General features: G+C 40.4%; 1 protein-coding gene across 6 annotated transcripts; it reads right to left on the minus strand.

Moving 5' to 3' along the window:
* Positions 1–1399: 1399 nt before the first annotated feature.
* NADSYN1 (NAD synthetase 1) lies at positions 1400–17209 on the minus strand. 6 transcript variants are annotated; one of them, XM_033515041.1, is made up of 22 exons: positions 17050–17209; positions 16859–16919; positions 16262–16378; positions 14905–14958; positions 14427–14516; positions 13523–13574; positions 12731–12819; positions 11844–11961; positions 11215–11346; positions 10631–10705; positions 10341–10465; positions 10090–10138; positions 9457–9559; positions 7892–8060; positions 7398–7533; positions 6529–6635; positions 5636–5767; positions 5412–5481; positions 4668–4796; positions 4020–4196; positions 3604–3688; positions 1400–1875 (listed from the first exon to the last, which is right to left on the minus strand). In XM_033515041.1, the coding sequence occupies exons 1-21, from the start codon at positions 17132–17134 to the stop codon at positions 3650–3652; spliced, it is 2109 nt and encodes a 702-aa protein (XP_033370932.1). In that variant the 5' UTR covers positions 17135–17209; the 3' UTR covers positions 1400–1875; positions 3604–3649. The 6 variants fall into 6 exon arrangements, 5 of the variants coding, with proteins under 5 accessions (XP_033370932.1, XP_015487463.1, XP_033370934.1 ...); XR_004497857.1 differs by having other exon boundaries at positions 1842–1875; positions 3604–3662; XM_015631977.1 differs by lacking the exon at positions 3604–3688 and having other exon boundaries at positions 17050–17208.
* Positions 17210–17636: the final 427 nt, after the last annotated feature.

Raw genomic sequence — 17636 nt, forward strand, 5'->3', positions numbered from 1 at the left:
GGCCAGTGCTGGGTCCATCCTGGAGCCAGCTGGGATTGGCTTTGCCAGACACAGAGGAAGCTTCCAGGAGCTTCTCAAGCTGTAGCCCTCCCCAACTAAAACCTGGCCACACAAACCCAATACAAGTTGTCTCCAGTAAAAAGTGAACATCATCAGCTACATGTTAGAATTATATCCCATTCTCAGCAGGCAACAAAGTATTGAATAACATTGGAGTAAAGTGTTGGTAACAGTCAAACTAGAGCCATCAGGTGGAACACACAGTGAAAATATTTGGATAGTAAAAGGAAAATAGGACTGACCTGGTACAATCTGTAGTCAGCATTAGCAGGCAAGAAATAAAATGCAATTTGTACATGTGCTGTAAATGCCATTGCTAAGAAATACAAGTGTATGAAATAGTCAGGATAAAAACACTAACACTAACTGCAAAAACACAGGAAATGTGTGTAAAAATTGTATTTTTGTGCTATTATGTTTTATTTGAATGAAAGCAAATGTCTCCTCTTTCCTCTTCTATGATTATCTAGAAAATGAAACCAGTAACTTCCAGAGGAAACAAATAAGAAGTCTCCAAATATACAACAAATTCTTGAACTTCTGTTCAAAATTCATCCTCTCCCTCGGGCTGGAATGGGAAGTGGAAGTGCCCAACTAACTGTGAAGGAAGGCAAAGCACAGCTGGGGTTTTCCATTCTTCCTACCAGCAGCACCCATTAAAGTAAGTTAGTTATGTATTTAAATCAGGACCATGTAACAAACACATAATGGACAATGCAGCATCTTTAACTTCAAGTTAATCAACTCCTGAGTTGTGGAAAACAAATGTGGAGAATCTGCCCTTTTTAGCAGACTTTTTCCACTAGCACAATGTAAGACTGTTTTAACAGAAGTCTCACTGGGCCACTCCTGTTGTTGCAGTTAAGAATGTTGTTTGCCCAGAACTGCAGAAATGCATATCTACTTTTCCCTATTAGAAGTGCACTTTTCAAATTAAGGTTTAAAAAAGCAATGGGAACAGTCAAACATTAAATGAAAAGGCAGAAAATGGAATCAGGGAAAGGAACAGGCCCATCCTTTTTTATTGCTCCACAGCACTGAACAAATTTATAAGATCAGTTGAAGCCATGATGTTAAAAATTAAGTTTTTGCAAACTGTAGGTGGGATGTGGATGACACACTAATTGAGCTCAGAGAATACTGGTTTTATACTTCTTTCTGCAATATTCAAACAAAAAACTGAACTCTAAATTTGATCCCACTAACATGATGATTACCCATCAGCTTCAAGACAGACATGCTTCCAATATCTTGCCGAGCTAGATCTTGTGGCCACTCAAAACACTGGGCCAGTCCACAAAGCCAGTGCCAGGTAAATAAAAAACATGCAGAATAAGAATTGAGTCAATTAGCATGACAAAATTACAAGTTTATTGGAAAGTAAGGTGAGTTTTTCCCCCTCAACAGCACATACCAGAACTGTTAAAATTTTTTACATTCAGCTGAATGTTATTTAAAAGTCATATCCAAATTATCAGAACCAAACAAAAGACTACCCTGGGCTTATTTATGATTATTCAAATATTTTAAATTAAAGGCAATTAACTCAAGAAGTTGAAGAAAATCCTTAATAAATGATCCCTTAGCCAAACTACAATTTAAGTATATCAGGAGTAAAACAGGGAGTCAATAAAAAATACGGATTACAATGGTCAGCTCGAGAACTGTTAAGCAGGTCATCCCTGCTCATTATCACAGTATAATCCAGTCTTGAACATTCTGTTTGGCAAATTAGTAACCACAGTTAAACAAGACAGGAAGTTAGTCCATGTCTTCAACTACAGAAATTCCTTCCTTTTTTTCTAGCTTGGATACCTGCAAATAAAAAGTAAACCAATTCAGTAGCAAAAATAAGCTTGTTCTTCCATCAGCATCTGCTGCTGGTTGTAAAAGAGACACAGAAAGATCAGGTTTTTATGAAGTGGATAAATCTTTTGGCTTGACCAAATGCAGCTAATCTTGTGGTGTGACACTGGAAAAAGCAGAAGACAGCCTGCAAATATCTCGTCCTTGCGGGTAGATGTGCCAGCTTTCTTCTGAGCTGCATCACAGTTCCTTCAAATTACACCAGATATTAAAATCCCAGTGAACATTTTGGCACCTGAAGTGCATCATTTGTGCTCTGACCACAAATCCTTTACTTCAGACATCTCCAAGGCAGAAGCTATGGAGTGCACTGCCAGAGTTCCTAGGGCTGTTCTAAACCCCCTCAGCCAGGTAGAGGCTGAATGACATGAAGACTCCAAGAGCAATCGGGCAATTCCCAGAAAATGCCATGATCTCAAATTCCTTTTACCCCTGTTCCTTCTGCAGCAAATACAAAGGGAATTTTGCATTAAAAATGGGTGGATAACTAAACTGGCTTTTCTACACTACAGACATCCAAGGCAGAAAAGCACTTTCTACAAATCCAACAGATTTCTCTATCATTAGCACTCCAAATTGTTTCCATTCACAAATGAGCTCGACCTGTAACATGACTCTCCTACAGGGAAACCTGGCATTTCCTAACTAAAAGTGGGGTTTATGTCAAGTTTGTGCCATATTTTCACAGTCCCGTTACTCTGCCATAAAAATCTTTAGTGCAGATAGAGCAGAATCATCAGTGGGACACTGTCCTAGATAGTGATTCTCTTCAGAATTACAATCGTGCTGAACACCTACAATGAGGAAACTCTTCCTGTATTCCTTTTATTGAATAGGGCAGATTTGACTCAAACCACTGCAAGTTAATATTTTCCCGTCTTGCAAAGATCTGTAGGAGTTACTAGTTCAGGCTACTCTTATCCACACAATAAAATCTTACCCAAACTTGTCTCCCAGTTTCCAGGAATAAGTTGCAATGGCCACTACCCTTGCAGAGCACAACTGCTATTACATACAAATCTAGTTAGAGAGTGTAACAATACCATCATTAAAAATCTTGATCATATTAAGTGTAAGCATAAAGTAATTACACTTTGGTCCAGACCCTACAAAAACATTTTGCCTGACTCCCCCTGAGGCCAAAAGAACTTTTGTCCTGGATTTCAGTGGGAAAAAGTCCAATATGATGTAAAAATCCCCCACCATACATACTTTACAATAACATACTGAAAAGCACTAAAAGCACGTGCTAACTTTTATTCCAGGTTTCAAGGTAGTAAAATACTATTACAACATGTCTGGCATTTCACAGATGAAGGAATTAATATTTTATTACATGTATAGACATGTATTATAAAACATAAACATATATTCTTAAAAGTAACTTTTAAGTTAGGGTGTAAAATCTCTGGCAGAAAAGAATTCAAGATGTTAAAATTCTTCACCCCAGCACTTCTTCCATAAAAGAGGCATTAAAATAAGTTTGAAGGGGTGGCTAAAAACTATAAAAAGTTAAGCATGGTTCCAATTATTGCCTGAGTCCCTCCTCATCTCAGTGCTCAAACTGAGCATGGTATGATTACTGGTGCTGTGTTCAAGCAAACATGTATTTGTCAGTCAACTAACTTAAGATTCAAAAAAGGAGCTGTTGCAGAAGCAGGTGGGAGAAGCACTCACAGTGAATTGCTGCCTCTTACACTGGCTTTCCCCACGCTGATGTAGGTCAGATCTTAATTCTGCAATTAAGCAGACAGGTCCTGAACTGAAACCAAAACACAAAAACTTGTTTCTCCCATTAGCACAGGACTTCATGAGTCTGGATACACTATTACTTTCTGTCCTCAGTACATGTATTCTTTTATTTTTTCTTTTTCTTGTTTTCATAGTAGTATGACAAAAAAGAACCTTAACAGCCTATACTGAAATCAGAGGATTTAGCCTCACAGTTATGCGAAAAGAACAATCACAGTTATTTCTGTAATAACTATAACCCTAAATTTTAGTTGTCTTTTGCTGGAGATTCACTGTAACCAGGTTTGGCCCCCTTTGAATAATTTAAATACAAAATCATTCCAGAAGCAGAGGGCATTTACCTGTTTGTCTATACACCTGAACTGCCAGGACCATGAGGTGTTGTAGAGGAAAGGCCTCAGGTCAAACCGGTTGTCATCTGGACTGTAGTTTTCAGCATGGTAGGATGGAGTGAGGGTGGTCATTTTGTGCCTGTTGACTGAATACATCCTGAAGAAATGCTTAACCTTGGATGCCACCTGGTGTACAAAGAATGTAGCTTTTAATCAGATGAAGTTTCTTAGTACTTTAATGAAAAAATTTAGAGGGGCACAGTATTTTGAAGACTGTCTTCTGCCTTTACAAAGTCTAAACATTCTTTCAAAGCAAGAGCCTTTTTTTTTGTGTCAGAACACATAATCAAATGCTTCAATAGTAGCTGGTCATCTGTATTTCAGAAAACCGTTTTCCCCAAGGTATAAATCTGAAGTAACAGTTTTCAAATTACCCAATGAACAACTGTTTTAACAATCTTCAGCACAAGACAACAAGCTCCATTTAAGAGATGCAGACCAACTTATCCAGCATATTCTGCTGCAGCTGTAGAAAAGTCTCTAAACACAAAATAATGAAATATTCCTTTTAGCTAAAAGGAACCTGACCTTTCTCCAGACATACTCTGTTTTGGCAAAACATTAAACTATGATATTTTTTTCTCTTTAGTATATTACCTCTCTTGGAGTACAAATTTCCTTCCACATATTAATCAGCTTACAGAACATACTGTATGGTCCAGCCTTTGCAATTTTCCTTAATTTCCCATAGATTGAGAGCTCTGCATATGTCATCCCCATATCTGCCTGAAAACACACACACACAGAAAGTCACTGAAAATCTTGACTATGCAAATTTTAATCCATACTTTCATGGAGTAATTAAAATAACCCAGTTAAATCAAAGGAACAACAAAATAAAATTGTCAATGTCAAAAAGACATAGTAATGTTATGAGCAGAAATAAAAAAACCCACTGGAATCTCTCTGAATTGGGAGATTGGAAGCCACAGAGGTAGTTTTATCAGTCCTCTCCATACAGATAGCAAAGAGAAGGGTGTGGAGAGAAGAGTGTGGAGAGAAGAGAGATTTGCCAACAGTCATTTTCATAGCTGTAAAGCCCTGACTTTCTTTTGATATTATAAAAACCTTAAAACAAACTGAATTTTGCAACACCCATCCTTCTAAGTGTCCAAAAATCTAAAATAATTAAAAAATGTTAATTTGCTGTTTTGGAAACTATTGTCAACACCACTAGGGCAGGTGTGGGAAACCAATGCCTTTTTGGCAGCTTTAAGACTGTTTATAACGTGCTTGTCAATAAGCATGGTTGAATACAAGAGTGAACAACAGTTATAGGACAAATCCCAGATTTTGGGGTAAGGCTTACCAGAGCATTTTAAAGGCACTGCCCATTATTACCTCATCAGTTTGAGCCACTTGTCCATCCACCAGGGGCTCCAACTCCGCAGTGGGTGGAGCTGACATGATACTGTAAGGGAGAGGGAAAAGGAAAAACACAGATTCTGTGCAGTCTTATGAGTCTTATGTTTGTTAAAACAGTGCTTCATCCCAAAAATGAAGCACCTGGCTCAGACAATTCTTCCAGTGGAATTAACAAACACAGTCACTGAATCACTGCTCACCTGCTGAGGGCTGTGAGCTGGAAGTTTTCAATGCAGTATTGAATGAAGTTCTTCAAATCAGTCTTACTGATGCCACCAATAGGGTTGATATCAGCACTGGAGCAGTCATACTTGGTCAAGTAGCCACGGAGACTTAGCAAAACAGGAAATTTTATATGGCAACAGTTAATAATAATGTAACTGCAGCATAATATATATAATCCTTAACCCTACAGAGAATTTATATGCAGCATGAAGAAAGAGAGAAACAGACTGCAGATTAGTAGCATATTCATACCTAAAAGCAAACACGTTTAACTGCAACAGGGCTATCCTAAAACCCTGAAATTTCCAGAAGATGATACTTCAATCATAAAGCACTGCAAAACTGTCTATGCTAAGTCAATATGTGCAAAACAATTAAAATACTGTGCTAACTAATTAAAACAATAAATCTCAAAACATCCACACAACCACCACATAGTATTCTCACATTTTAGAGGTTACCACTCCCACAGTCTTACAGGCATGGCTTTAATCTTTGAATATGCAACTCTAATAACAGTACTCCAGATTTTAAAGTCTGTTTTTTCAGATCAGAATTCACATCTTAATTCCTAACACAGTAACTGAAAATTCAACAAACTGGGAAATTAGCCTAGTGAATGCACAGGTAAGGTCTGCTAAAAACAGCATTTTATGGGAAAGCTATAGCAATACTTTGTCTAAACCTCTGAAAAATACATAATTTCCCATTCAGGCCAATTTAACTATTTTCATTAATTTCATTGTTACCTGGGTATTCTTAGGTTGTTACCCCTACTGAGTAATAATCTACAGAGGGATTTGGTAGAGTTGCAAGGAAATGACAGTGACCTGTTCCACCTGGGTTTGGATTCCTAATTTTCACCAACCTTTCATCCACATTGGCTGATCCCAGCACCAGCAGTCCCCCTGGCATCCCACGAGCCCACAGTGTCAGCTGAGCAAACAGATAGGCAAGGACCATTCTTATTCTAGCCTGTAAAACAAAATGAAAAGGAAAGCAAAATTTACATAGCATAGTGATTTCTCCCCAGTCACTTTTATCAATCAATTGTCTAAACAAACTCATGAAGAACAAAATGCAGGCAGGGTAAGTGCGACTGCAAGGATGATCTTGTGGAGAAATGGCTGCACGTGCTCAGGAAATCCAGGTTCAGTATCTGCTGCTGCCAAAGACTGATGAAGTTTCTCCTGGCCAACTGGGGAGTGGTTGCCATTTGCTATCTCTAACAACACTAACAAGGATACATGATCAATGAAGTATGCGGATAAACCACACCCTTTATTATAGAGTAAATAAATCCCTCTAGTCTAATAGAAAGCATTTATAAAAAGTACACTTCGCTTTTGTCCCCGTCGTGAAATTCAGCTTTTTCTAAGGATGGCAGTAATGCCAAACCAACCTGGGATCCAGCCTCCAGCTCCAGCCGCAACTGTGGGTGATGTTAAGCAAATACCCACACTCCTCTGTGCCTTAAGCCTCTCCTGTTGCCAAAAAGCTGATAAAGAACTCAATGTTTTCTTCCAGAACAAAGAGCTGGATTTCTCCAGTAACAGAGAGAGAAAGATCAAGTCCTCAAATTAACAAAAACTATCAAACAGGATATCCAACACTCAGAACTAAAGCACAGTTGGTGGTTAGGTTGGAAAACGAGAAAAAAAAAAAAAAAAAAAAAAATCAAACCAAAACACACAGACTCAAAAAGGTGTGATCTGATTCAGCCTACAGGACACACACCTGCACATTTTGGAGTGCCAGGCTCTCTCTGCTGCTCCCTCCATGGACAGAAAACTGGGGAATTCGACCTGTCACCACACTGAAGATCCCCACAACAGCTTTCACAGCCGCATCAATGTTCAGGTTGATGTGGTAGCTGAGAAGAATTCAAGCACAAGTGACTCAACCAGCACAATCAGACAATATAAAATAGAAAAAAAAAACCAGCATCCACCCATCAAATGCAGTTTTAAAGCTGCTAAAATATCAGATCTGGTATGAAGAAACTTAGGAAAGAATAACACTTTTCAGAGTCTGTTTCCGAAATTCCATGTCCTTTGCCAAATGCTTCTAAATTTGCCTCATCTTAACACTTAAGTAATAATATCTGTAGCATTCCTACTTAACCTACCTCCCATTCCTCTCTTATTTTTTCCCATTTCCAAGCTTGTGTGTTTTAGATCTAAGCCTTTGCCAGCCCATGATGCTTTTTCCCAGCACTTGTGGGCTTGTACCTGCCTATTTGCTCAGCCAGCAGTTTAGCCCTGTTGCGGGTATCCTGAGAGGAGTTCTCACTAGCCATGTAGCACGTGGTGAAGACGCGGTTGCAGAATTCCGGAGGATCCTCAGGAATGTAGGTCTCATCATTCACAATCCTGCGTGCATCAGCCAGCACATCTGCATCTGAGGACAGAGCAAAAGAAACAAAACAAAAGTAGAAATTATTGTGCGCCTCCATTTGCAGGATATGCAAATATCTAGTACATCCCTTGTATTCCAATTAAGCTTTACATGACTGTTGGGGGTTGGGTTTCCATCATTTTGCTCCTTCTCACCTATGGAATTTTTTGCCCCTTAGTTGTGGGGAAACCTGATTGCTAGCACTTGTTGGGTTCTTGAGAAACACAGTGAGTTTGGCTGGGCCCAGGGAGGAAGAGGAGGGGGGTGGCAAGGACAGCTGGGGGCTGGCTGGTTTCTTGGGCTGGAGAGCAGAACACTCGCTGGGAGTTGTTGCAGTTTGGAGAAGGGAATTCTCCAAAATTCTCCATCGCCCAGATGGAGCTGCTGCTTCTTCCTTCTTCATTGGTGGGCCTCACACCCCCTGTCCTCCCAGGATGTGCCAGTGCCAGACACCGCCACGGAGCTGCTGATCCACCTCAGCCACCGGCCCGGGATCTCAGCTCATTCCTGCTGTTCCAGCTGAGTGTTCCTCAGAGCCCTGCAGGAGCACCTGGACTGCCTGAGGGGGTTTGTGAAGCAAAGCCTCTCCTCCCTCCCTTCCTGTCTCAGCCGAGAAAGCTGTCACGGGGTCCATGGTTCTGTTTTGTTGTTAACGCTGTAGAAATTGTTGTTTGTTTGCCTTGTTATACATACTAGTAAAGAACTGTTATTCCTATCCCCAGATCTCTGCCTGAGAGCCCCTTGATTTCAGAATTATAATAATTCGGAAGGAGGGTCTACATTTTTCCATTCCAAGGGAGGCTCCTGCCCTCTCCAGCAGACACCTGTCTTCTAATCCAGGAAAGCAACAAATAAGATGACTACATCTAACTCCCCCCAAAAATTTTCATCTATCAAATAAGAGAATTACTGATTTTGCTCCTGATTTTGAGTACAGAAATATTAAATCCTTTTGATATACTAAAGAATTTTCATAGAAAACATGATCCAGTATGTACAAAGACTTAGCGAAAAGCATGAAGTCTGCTTAATGCCAGTTTAAGAACTTAAACCATTCTTAGCCATGCTTTGTAGTGCTGGTTAACAGAAAGGGAAAATTTTCAGAATAAACTGAAGACTACATTAACCAACATTTGAGACAGATTAGTCTAGACAGAAACTAGTTTGAGTTCCACATCCAATTCTTAAACCCAAAATGAAAACTGTTATGCCAATTCAGAGAATCTGAATATGGACACACATTTTTCCTGGAATTTTTGAAGAGACACAAAGGACTCCATTAGAACAACAGGAAAAGGGTCTGCCATTAATAAGCTCTTTCAGCTACTGCACCCAGCTAATAATAACTTGTCCATAATCATTAGTAAATACAGCTGGCCAGACATACAGATCTACTTACTGCCATTCTTGACTGCCAGGCAAACCTGGTGACACATGGAATACACTATGCAAGCTGTAGCAGAGCTGTCAACTCCACCACTTAGAGGTAGGAGAAATCCTGCCTTGAAAACAGAGCAAGGAAGAGGTTCCACACAGCAAAATTATAAAAAAATACATATTGTATCACCCAGAAACACATTCCTGTACAAGAATGACAGGTGCATTGTTCAAGGCTGTTTATATTCTACTGGGGAAAAACAGAACAAACCACCCAGAGCATGTCCTCTGAAACTCTCATGAACTGGATAATCGAACAAGTAGTCAGTGTAAAACCCTTTGGCTAGAAAAAATTCCAGTTGTCTTCACCCTCTAGTAAGACAGGAATACTAGTAAAAAAGATTACATTTTTCATATATCCTTTACTATTACACTGAATGACTACTTCATGTCATTCTGCTGCACTCAAGAAAGTACAGTTCCTAAGGGAAAAGTGCACAGAGCATATTGAAGTCACACTTGGAACACAATTTTTAAGTCTGAATGAGCTACCTCACTCAAACTTTGTACCTTGGACTAACATCAGTTTGAGATGACAGCGTATAGGATAACAATTTGGATGTGCCAAGGGAAAAACAAACCAAGTTGTTCTTACCTGTTTGCTGCGCCTTAAATAATCCCAGAGCCAACATGCAGGTCCAAGGCTGAAATTACAGAACATCATAGTTCTAAGAAGGTTAGGGAATAACACCTAAACAAGTCAACATATTTATTGTGGCATTCCAATGAGAGACTTCCTTTACTTAAATCTAAACAACATCTTACATTTATCTCTTTCTTTGAGTTTTGGTTTGGTTTTTCTTTAATCAAAATAATTTTCAAGCAACAGATTAAGTGATTGATTACCTGATCTCCTCCTCAGGACTGTGGTGTCTCCACTGGATTGGCATACAAGTAGGAACAGCTATATCATCAGGACATGACAGAGCAAAGTTCACTTTTACCCTGGGATAAGGATTCACTTTACTTGCCTAAGCAACAGTACAGAAGAATTCAGAAGAAAGCAATTTTAATGTAGCATATATCTATAAAACGTTAGTTCTGTAAGATACTGTGAAAATCAATACATGCAAATACTTTTTACATTTAATAACTATTCAAACTTGTCACAGTTTACAAACACAAAGAGCTCTTACCGCCAAGTTACGAGATGAAATCTCTGCTCTGTAACTTCGAACATCCTCCAAGTCCAGAGTAGCAACCAGCACCTCCTATGGAAAAACTTTCAACATTAGATCACTCGACACAGACAAAAAATGCTTGGAAAAAGATTCAGCATCAGCTGTGGCAAAGGAAAAGGTAAGAAATGTTACTGGGGAAAGAGATGGATCTGACACATAATGTGAGGAAACCTAGATGACAAATCTACTTTTTTCTGAAATCAAAGTCAAACCTTATGAAACCTACAAAACTGGGTCATAATCAGAACATTGCAGTCTTTGCCCTTTCTTCCTCTAGATAAGGGAATCTCAATCAACAGTCTCTCCTCCTTATGGTGATTGCATATAAAATATTTTCATTAAGTTATTCCATGTGACAGCTCTTCCTCACAAAAACAGGAGAGCTACTGTAGGTAATCTGACTAGGAAAACACTTGGATCTAGTTGAGTAGCATAATTAAAATACACCCTTTTTAGTCTAGAGACGTGGACCTAGAGTCTGGAATGTCTGGGAAATGTTGAGCATAAATGAGCTAGCAGCTATGGGGTGAAAACATTACCACATCATCGAGTGAAAACTGGGATCCTTGTGCAACTGTTTCTCCATTCATGGAAATCATGGCACAGCCATCATAATACAGACGATCACCATCACAGCCTCTCTGGTTTGCTAAAATATATATTCCACCATTCTGCCAGGGAAACAAACATGCAGGGAAGAAAAAAAACAAAAGCTGTTCAAAATATAGCACCTGACAGGATGTTAAAAATCAAAATGTTATTTCTCTGATCCTGCCCTTCTTGCAAACTTCCTCTCCCTTTATATTGTGAATGATCTATGGCTGGGATTCTCTCTTGACAGGAGTCTCTATCAGTAGCAAGAGTTATTCCCTCAATGCAAAGAGAGAGAGCTGCACTTCTAAATTGAAATTCTGAGCTCAAATTGAGGTTGGGAAAAGCAGGAAGGTGATGACAGAAGCTGTGTTTGGATACCAGAGGAGAGAGTAGATTTTGATAAATATAATCAAAGCATGTTAAATTACAATGACAAAGTAGCTTTTTCACAGTGTAATGTACACTTATTGCTTCATTTTTGTCCCCATCACTGTTAGACAGGACTACAGACCAAATACTTAATATCTTCTCATTTTTAAAACAAACAGAACTTTCCAGATAGAAAAGTGCATACCTTTGCTGTGGCAGAATTCACCAGATCCACCCGAGCACGAGCCTTCCGCAGCACGTGGTGACTCCCGGAAGAGTTGGTGAAAATTTCCACGCCATCAAGTCCCATCTCAATGTGAGGGCTGTCAAAGCAAAAGGCACAAGAATAAATCCCTACTGTGCTGTGAAAACTGCAAATATCATTAAAAATCACTGATAAACAGAAGCATCTATGTCACTGTCAGTTTTATGCATGCCTTAGCTCAAACAAGGATAGGGCTTCCAAAAACACCTGTTTTCTTGCATTGCCCAACTCTTCTGTCAAGAGTGGTTGCAGAGGTCATGAGGGCTTTTGCTCATTCTGTACTAAATGAAATGCCTTCTACTCTATAGAAGGCCAAGCCTCAAAGAAAGAGAGAATAACGTAATCTTGGTCTGAAAGGGCAGCATGGATATACACTGCAAAGTCAGTTGTCCCATTTTTCTTGTCTCTTAGTAAATCAAAAAACAGAACCACAAGGAGAAGATTTTTACTGTTTTTTTTTTCTTTTTTCAATGTCATAAGAAAGAAATACTGAAAAAAAATATCACATCTTTGAAACACCACACCTTCTGCAGTTACAAGGAAATTAATATAACTGGGAGATTTAGAAAAATACGAGGAATGTGACCATTAGAGTTACCTGTCATCCTACCTACTACCTACCATTCCCTACCTTCTGTTTTGAATTGATTTAGCTTAAACACATTTCTTTGCCATCCTGCACCTAGCCTAGTGAGGTCTTTCCCATGATGTATTTGTTGCTCCTAATTATATTTTATCTTACTGGCACTTTCTGAAAGATAATAAGCAGATCTTTTCTAACAGGCAGCTCCAGGGTAGTTTACTTTTTATTTCCTCTTCTCCTTTACCTGTTTGGTGCCCAGAGTTCTTCACATATTTCTGCCCCCAGGCAGGTATCTTTGGTTGCTAGCACTGCATCCCCAAAAGGAACAGTTTCCTGAGAAAAAACAAGAACATTCTTACACATATGAAGTAGAACAAGCTATTCAATTCAAAAACTTAACTGATCTTAAGACAATAAAAAAATTGAAGGATCACTTATGTGAAATTAGTGACATAATATAAATCACATTATACTTTTTTTCATTTTATACCAAGTCTGAGTAAAAAAAAAAAATAAAAATTCTGTAATGCAAATTTCTGGACTGATTGAAATTTTGTGTTTTAATTTCAGTAATATTCAGATCCAGTGCTTTGCTTAAGGACAGGAATTAATCCACAAAACAGAATCTGTCTGTTGCTAGAAAGCACACTCCTGCTTTGTGGGAAATAACATAAATTTTAGATCCTTCTGAATTAACAAGGTTTAAATGATTTTTTAATTTAATTTTTTTAACCTAAAAACTCAATTCTAGTATCAAGCACAGATAAACTCAGTACCAAAATTATGCAAAATATGGCAATGTTCTGTATATACAAATAACTGAGGCAGATTTAAAATTTACTTGCTTTGCTGCTGCATACTAACATAAATAAGGTTAAATTATGCTTTCATTTCATGTAACTTAGAACCACCACTGAAACATATGAATCTACAATATGACTGGCAGAAAAATTTTGGGGGCTACAGTTTTTAATTGCTGAATCTGGAACATGCTAAATTAAAAAAAAAAAAAAAAAAAAAAAAAAACCCAACTTACCTGTCCAGTCACTTCCTGAATTATCCTGGGTAGAAAATATTCCTCTACATGCCTAAATCAAGTAGATTATTAATACTTCATTACATAAATCACAGCATAAGAACTGGTTCTCATCTCACTTTCTAACATTGGTTAAAGAAACCATATTGAAGTTGTACAGAGCTGTGTGTGTTTAAAAAAGATGAAAAAATACCTTCATATTCTCAGTGGAATTAATCATAAATGCTAACATTTTAATATAGCATCATCTGTGCTTCAGAAAGACATGGTAACCAATGCCCCATCCTGGCTAGAAAACAGACCTAACAAAGAACACACCATGCAAGTCAAATGCCAGATGGAAGTTTCTCTTTTTGCAGGGTTACTACACGAGCAAGGCAGAACCAGCTGGGGCTCAGAGGAGGGACAAGAAGTGCTTTGCTGGGACAGTCAAGTTAAAACATTCCCTGACTACAAGATCAGTGCACAGCATCAGAGATGTGTGCCAGGCATGTTCTGCAGCATCATAAGGTAGGCAGCTTTTATTCTCTGCAGCTGAAGTTCTGACAGAGCTCATCCATTTCAACATTTGCCAGTTCAGTAGTGGGATGCAGCAATTCAGGAGACACACAGCCTCTTCCTGTCCTGAGCTGGGTGTTCTTAGAAAGCACATACCAGGAAAATTACACTTTACACTGGCTGTAGGATCAAGCAGCCCCACATTTTCTTCCAGTTCAGCAACTCAGAGTTTGACTACTCAATAAGCTTCCTAACCAAGCTGCAACCACATAGCTTGGCTGACTGTGTGTTGCTGTTCTCCCTGTAGCAGCTAGTGATGATCTGCTGTAGATATTTCAACCCTGTTGCTGTGGCTGCAAACAGCAAGCTGTGTTTTTTAACACAATTCTAACAGCTGCCAGCATACCTTGCTTTGCTCCATGGAGTGAACCATCTAAGTTCCCTGTAGTTTCCTGTATTTGCCAGTGACATTTTTGGTCTGATCAGAAGAATCCTCCTTAAATCATAAAACAAAACAGAAAAGCTGAGTTAACATACGATGTACAGCCAAACAAGGCTATATATGAACACTGATTAAGATCACTATACATGAACACTGATTAAGATCAATTCCTTTTCTTCTTTTATAATGTAACATTTTTAAAGTTTCTGTTTGCAGACTCAAGGGGTTTTACTGAGCTCTTTCAGAAAGCAGTGGGAATTTAGTTTCCATAAATCAGAAAAAGAAAAAATAGATAAGGAAAAACCTTAGTTGTCTCTCTCGAAATTTACCAAATAAGAAGATAAATCCCTCACTCTACATAGCACTGAAGAATCTTGCTTGAAGGCCAAACTGGTGTCTGAAAAGATGTGTTACCTCACAAAACACATCAAGAACTACTTACTTATTTAAAAAGATCACTCGACAATTGTAGCGAACATTTCTGTGCAGAACAGGCCTGTGAAAATAAGAAGCAAAATTAGCAGTGACTACACTCACTAAATGAAATAATAAAAAGCTACAGAATCTACTTTACTGCATAAAAACTATTCATAAGACCTCACTAGAGAGAATCAAACAAAACAATATATCAAGTTTTAGCTTCTAATTTTTTTAGTTAAAGTAGTTGTTTGAAAAAATCAGAGTTAATGACCATGCTGTCAATTTCAGATATATCAACTGCTACCTGAGCCTTAGTATATCCGAACATATGCAGACCAGAAGATTCCCCATGGCTGGGTACGGTTATTTAATCAAATGTGACCTCCTGTAATACTGCCAATCCAGTTCAAAATCAAACCAGCTTTATATATTTATATCAATACTGCTGCATTCCACAGCTGCAACAGCAGGGTCTTGTCCAGGGATGTTACAGCCACCAGTGACTGACATGAGACTCAACGAGACAGGTCTCTGGTTAAGCTCAGGAAACCATTTATTCAACACAGGAACAAACTCAGTTTAAATCCAGAGACAGAGAGCCCAGAACAGAGGCAGGGTGGGGGTTTTATGGGGCAGAGCCAGGGTGGCATTTAAGGCTGGGGTCTAATAGGAACAGAGCAAGGGAGAAATCCCAGGGGCACAGAACCAATCACAACACCCTGGGCTGCCACCACACGAGGGGTCCGGGGTGGGGAACTCTTCCTGGGCTCACAGGGCACATCCCCCGAGGCAGAGGGTGGAATTTATTTTTCCCAGGTTTTAGAGCCATGCCTCTCACTTTAACAATGCTTATGTAAAACTAAATCTTTGCTTCTCTGGGTGGGAGGGGGTCACCCCACACAATACTAACACGTAAATTTTACAGATATAATTTATCACTTTTCCATGTCAGCACAAGGCTTACAATGGCTTCAGCGATTTTCACATACATTTATATTGCTTTAAGATGTCTGTCAGTGAAAGCAGCCCCCACATTCCTACAAGACAGTCAATTTATAAACCCCTTTGAGTTACACCTCACAGAAAGTCTGAGCTGTGGCAATAAGGACCAGACATTAAGGTTTCCAATATATAACTGTAATTATCCTATTTCTCTCTTGAAGGGCTCAGCCACCAGCAATCTCTGGAAGAATTATCTTCCAGAAAGTGTTCTGCAAGTTGCAGACCTGGTCATGGTAATCACAAGGGTAAAAGTAGTGCAGTTCCTAAGATATGTTTGAAAGATTGGTGCAGCGCCCTCACTATCCAGAGCATGGCACAAGCAGCATTCCCTTAGGACTTACCCATTTATTACAGGTACAATAAAAAAAAAAACTTACATTCCCACATCACAGATAATATCTTGAGTTGCTGGAGACTCCAAGAGCTTCTCAAGAACTTGAAATGAATGCAAGAGTGTGTCTGACTCATAATAATGATCTGAGCAGCCATAACCACTGTGTATAGAAACAAGGAGAAATCAAAAATTCAGACAGATCAGCACCAGAGCCAAATAATCAAGACTACTTCAGACAGGGAACATTTCACTCACATAGAAAATTTATACAGAAAATGAAGAAGCAGTGCTGTCAACACCATCCCTTACTTACAGAATTTAAAACTCTGTGGTGTTTTGTATCACCCCATGATATTCCTCCCAAGGACAGCAGCCTGGACCCAGGCAGAAATCAATGCACTACATTTCCCCTGAAGGAAAACTCACTGAAATAGGTCAAAAATTTTCGTTACCAGTTAGGTTTCCAAGACAAGAGACCCAATCCTGTGCCCACAACTACAGTGCTTTTCTTTGCACCAACAGCCGCATGCTTAAGTACGGCTTTGGGCACTGCAGCACCACGGAGCTGATACTCTTCCGGACTGTTCTTCCACAGTTAACTGGAATCGCACCAAACCCAGCTCCAGCAAAGAGCCCTTACCAGATTTCGAGCTCTGGCCCAAGCCGGTACCGGGCTCCTTTGCTCTTGGCGATGTCGATACCTGGAAAAGTGTTGGGAGCGTAGTGCGTGAAACAGGCGCGGGCTGCGCTGCCCCGCCCGCGGGAGGAGGGAAGGAAGGAGCGGCAGAGGGTTCCTGATGTCCGGGGGCAGCCAGCCATCTCGGCACTCACTTCTGAATATCCTTTCCAGGTTGCCCTCAAAGTCCAGAGCCCACTGGTTGAGGGCGCAGGTGGCCACGGTCACTGCCCGGCCCATGGCGACCCTGCCGCCTTCCCCACTGCTTCCGGGACGGCACAGGGCCGGAGCTGCCGGCCCCTCCTCCCGGCCCCTCCTCCGGTCCCTCCTCTGGCCGCTCCTCCCGGCCCCTCCTCCCGGCCCCTCCTCCCGGCCCCTCCTCCGATCCCTCCTTCGGCCCCTCCTCCCGGCCCCTCCTCCGGTCCCTCCTCTGGCCGCTCCTCCCGGCCCCTCCTCCCGATCCCTCCTCCGGCCGCTCCTCCCGGCCCCTCCTCCCGGCCCCATCTGCCGATCCCTCCTCCGGCCGCTCCTCCCGGCCCCGGCAGCAGCTCGGTGCCGTCAGCGCTTCAAGCACCGGCTCCATCCAGACCTGGTGTCCAATCACGCTACGGCTCCTCCGGCGCCGGGTGCTGCTGCACACCCGTACGCGTTTTCCGCAGTTTTTTGTCCCCAGAGCCCTGAATGACGGGAACATAGCCTTAGCTCGTTTCTTAGCCCTGCAGCTAAGAAAGTTAAGAAGTGT

This window comes from Parus major, chromosome 5 (genome assembly GCF_001522545.3).
Source record: "Parus major isolate Abel chromosome 5, Parus_major1.1, whole genome shotgun sequence".
NCBI classification, from domain to species: domain Eukaryota; kingdom Metazoa; phylum Chordata; class Aves; order Passeriformes; family Paridae; genus Parus; species Parus major.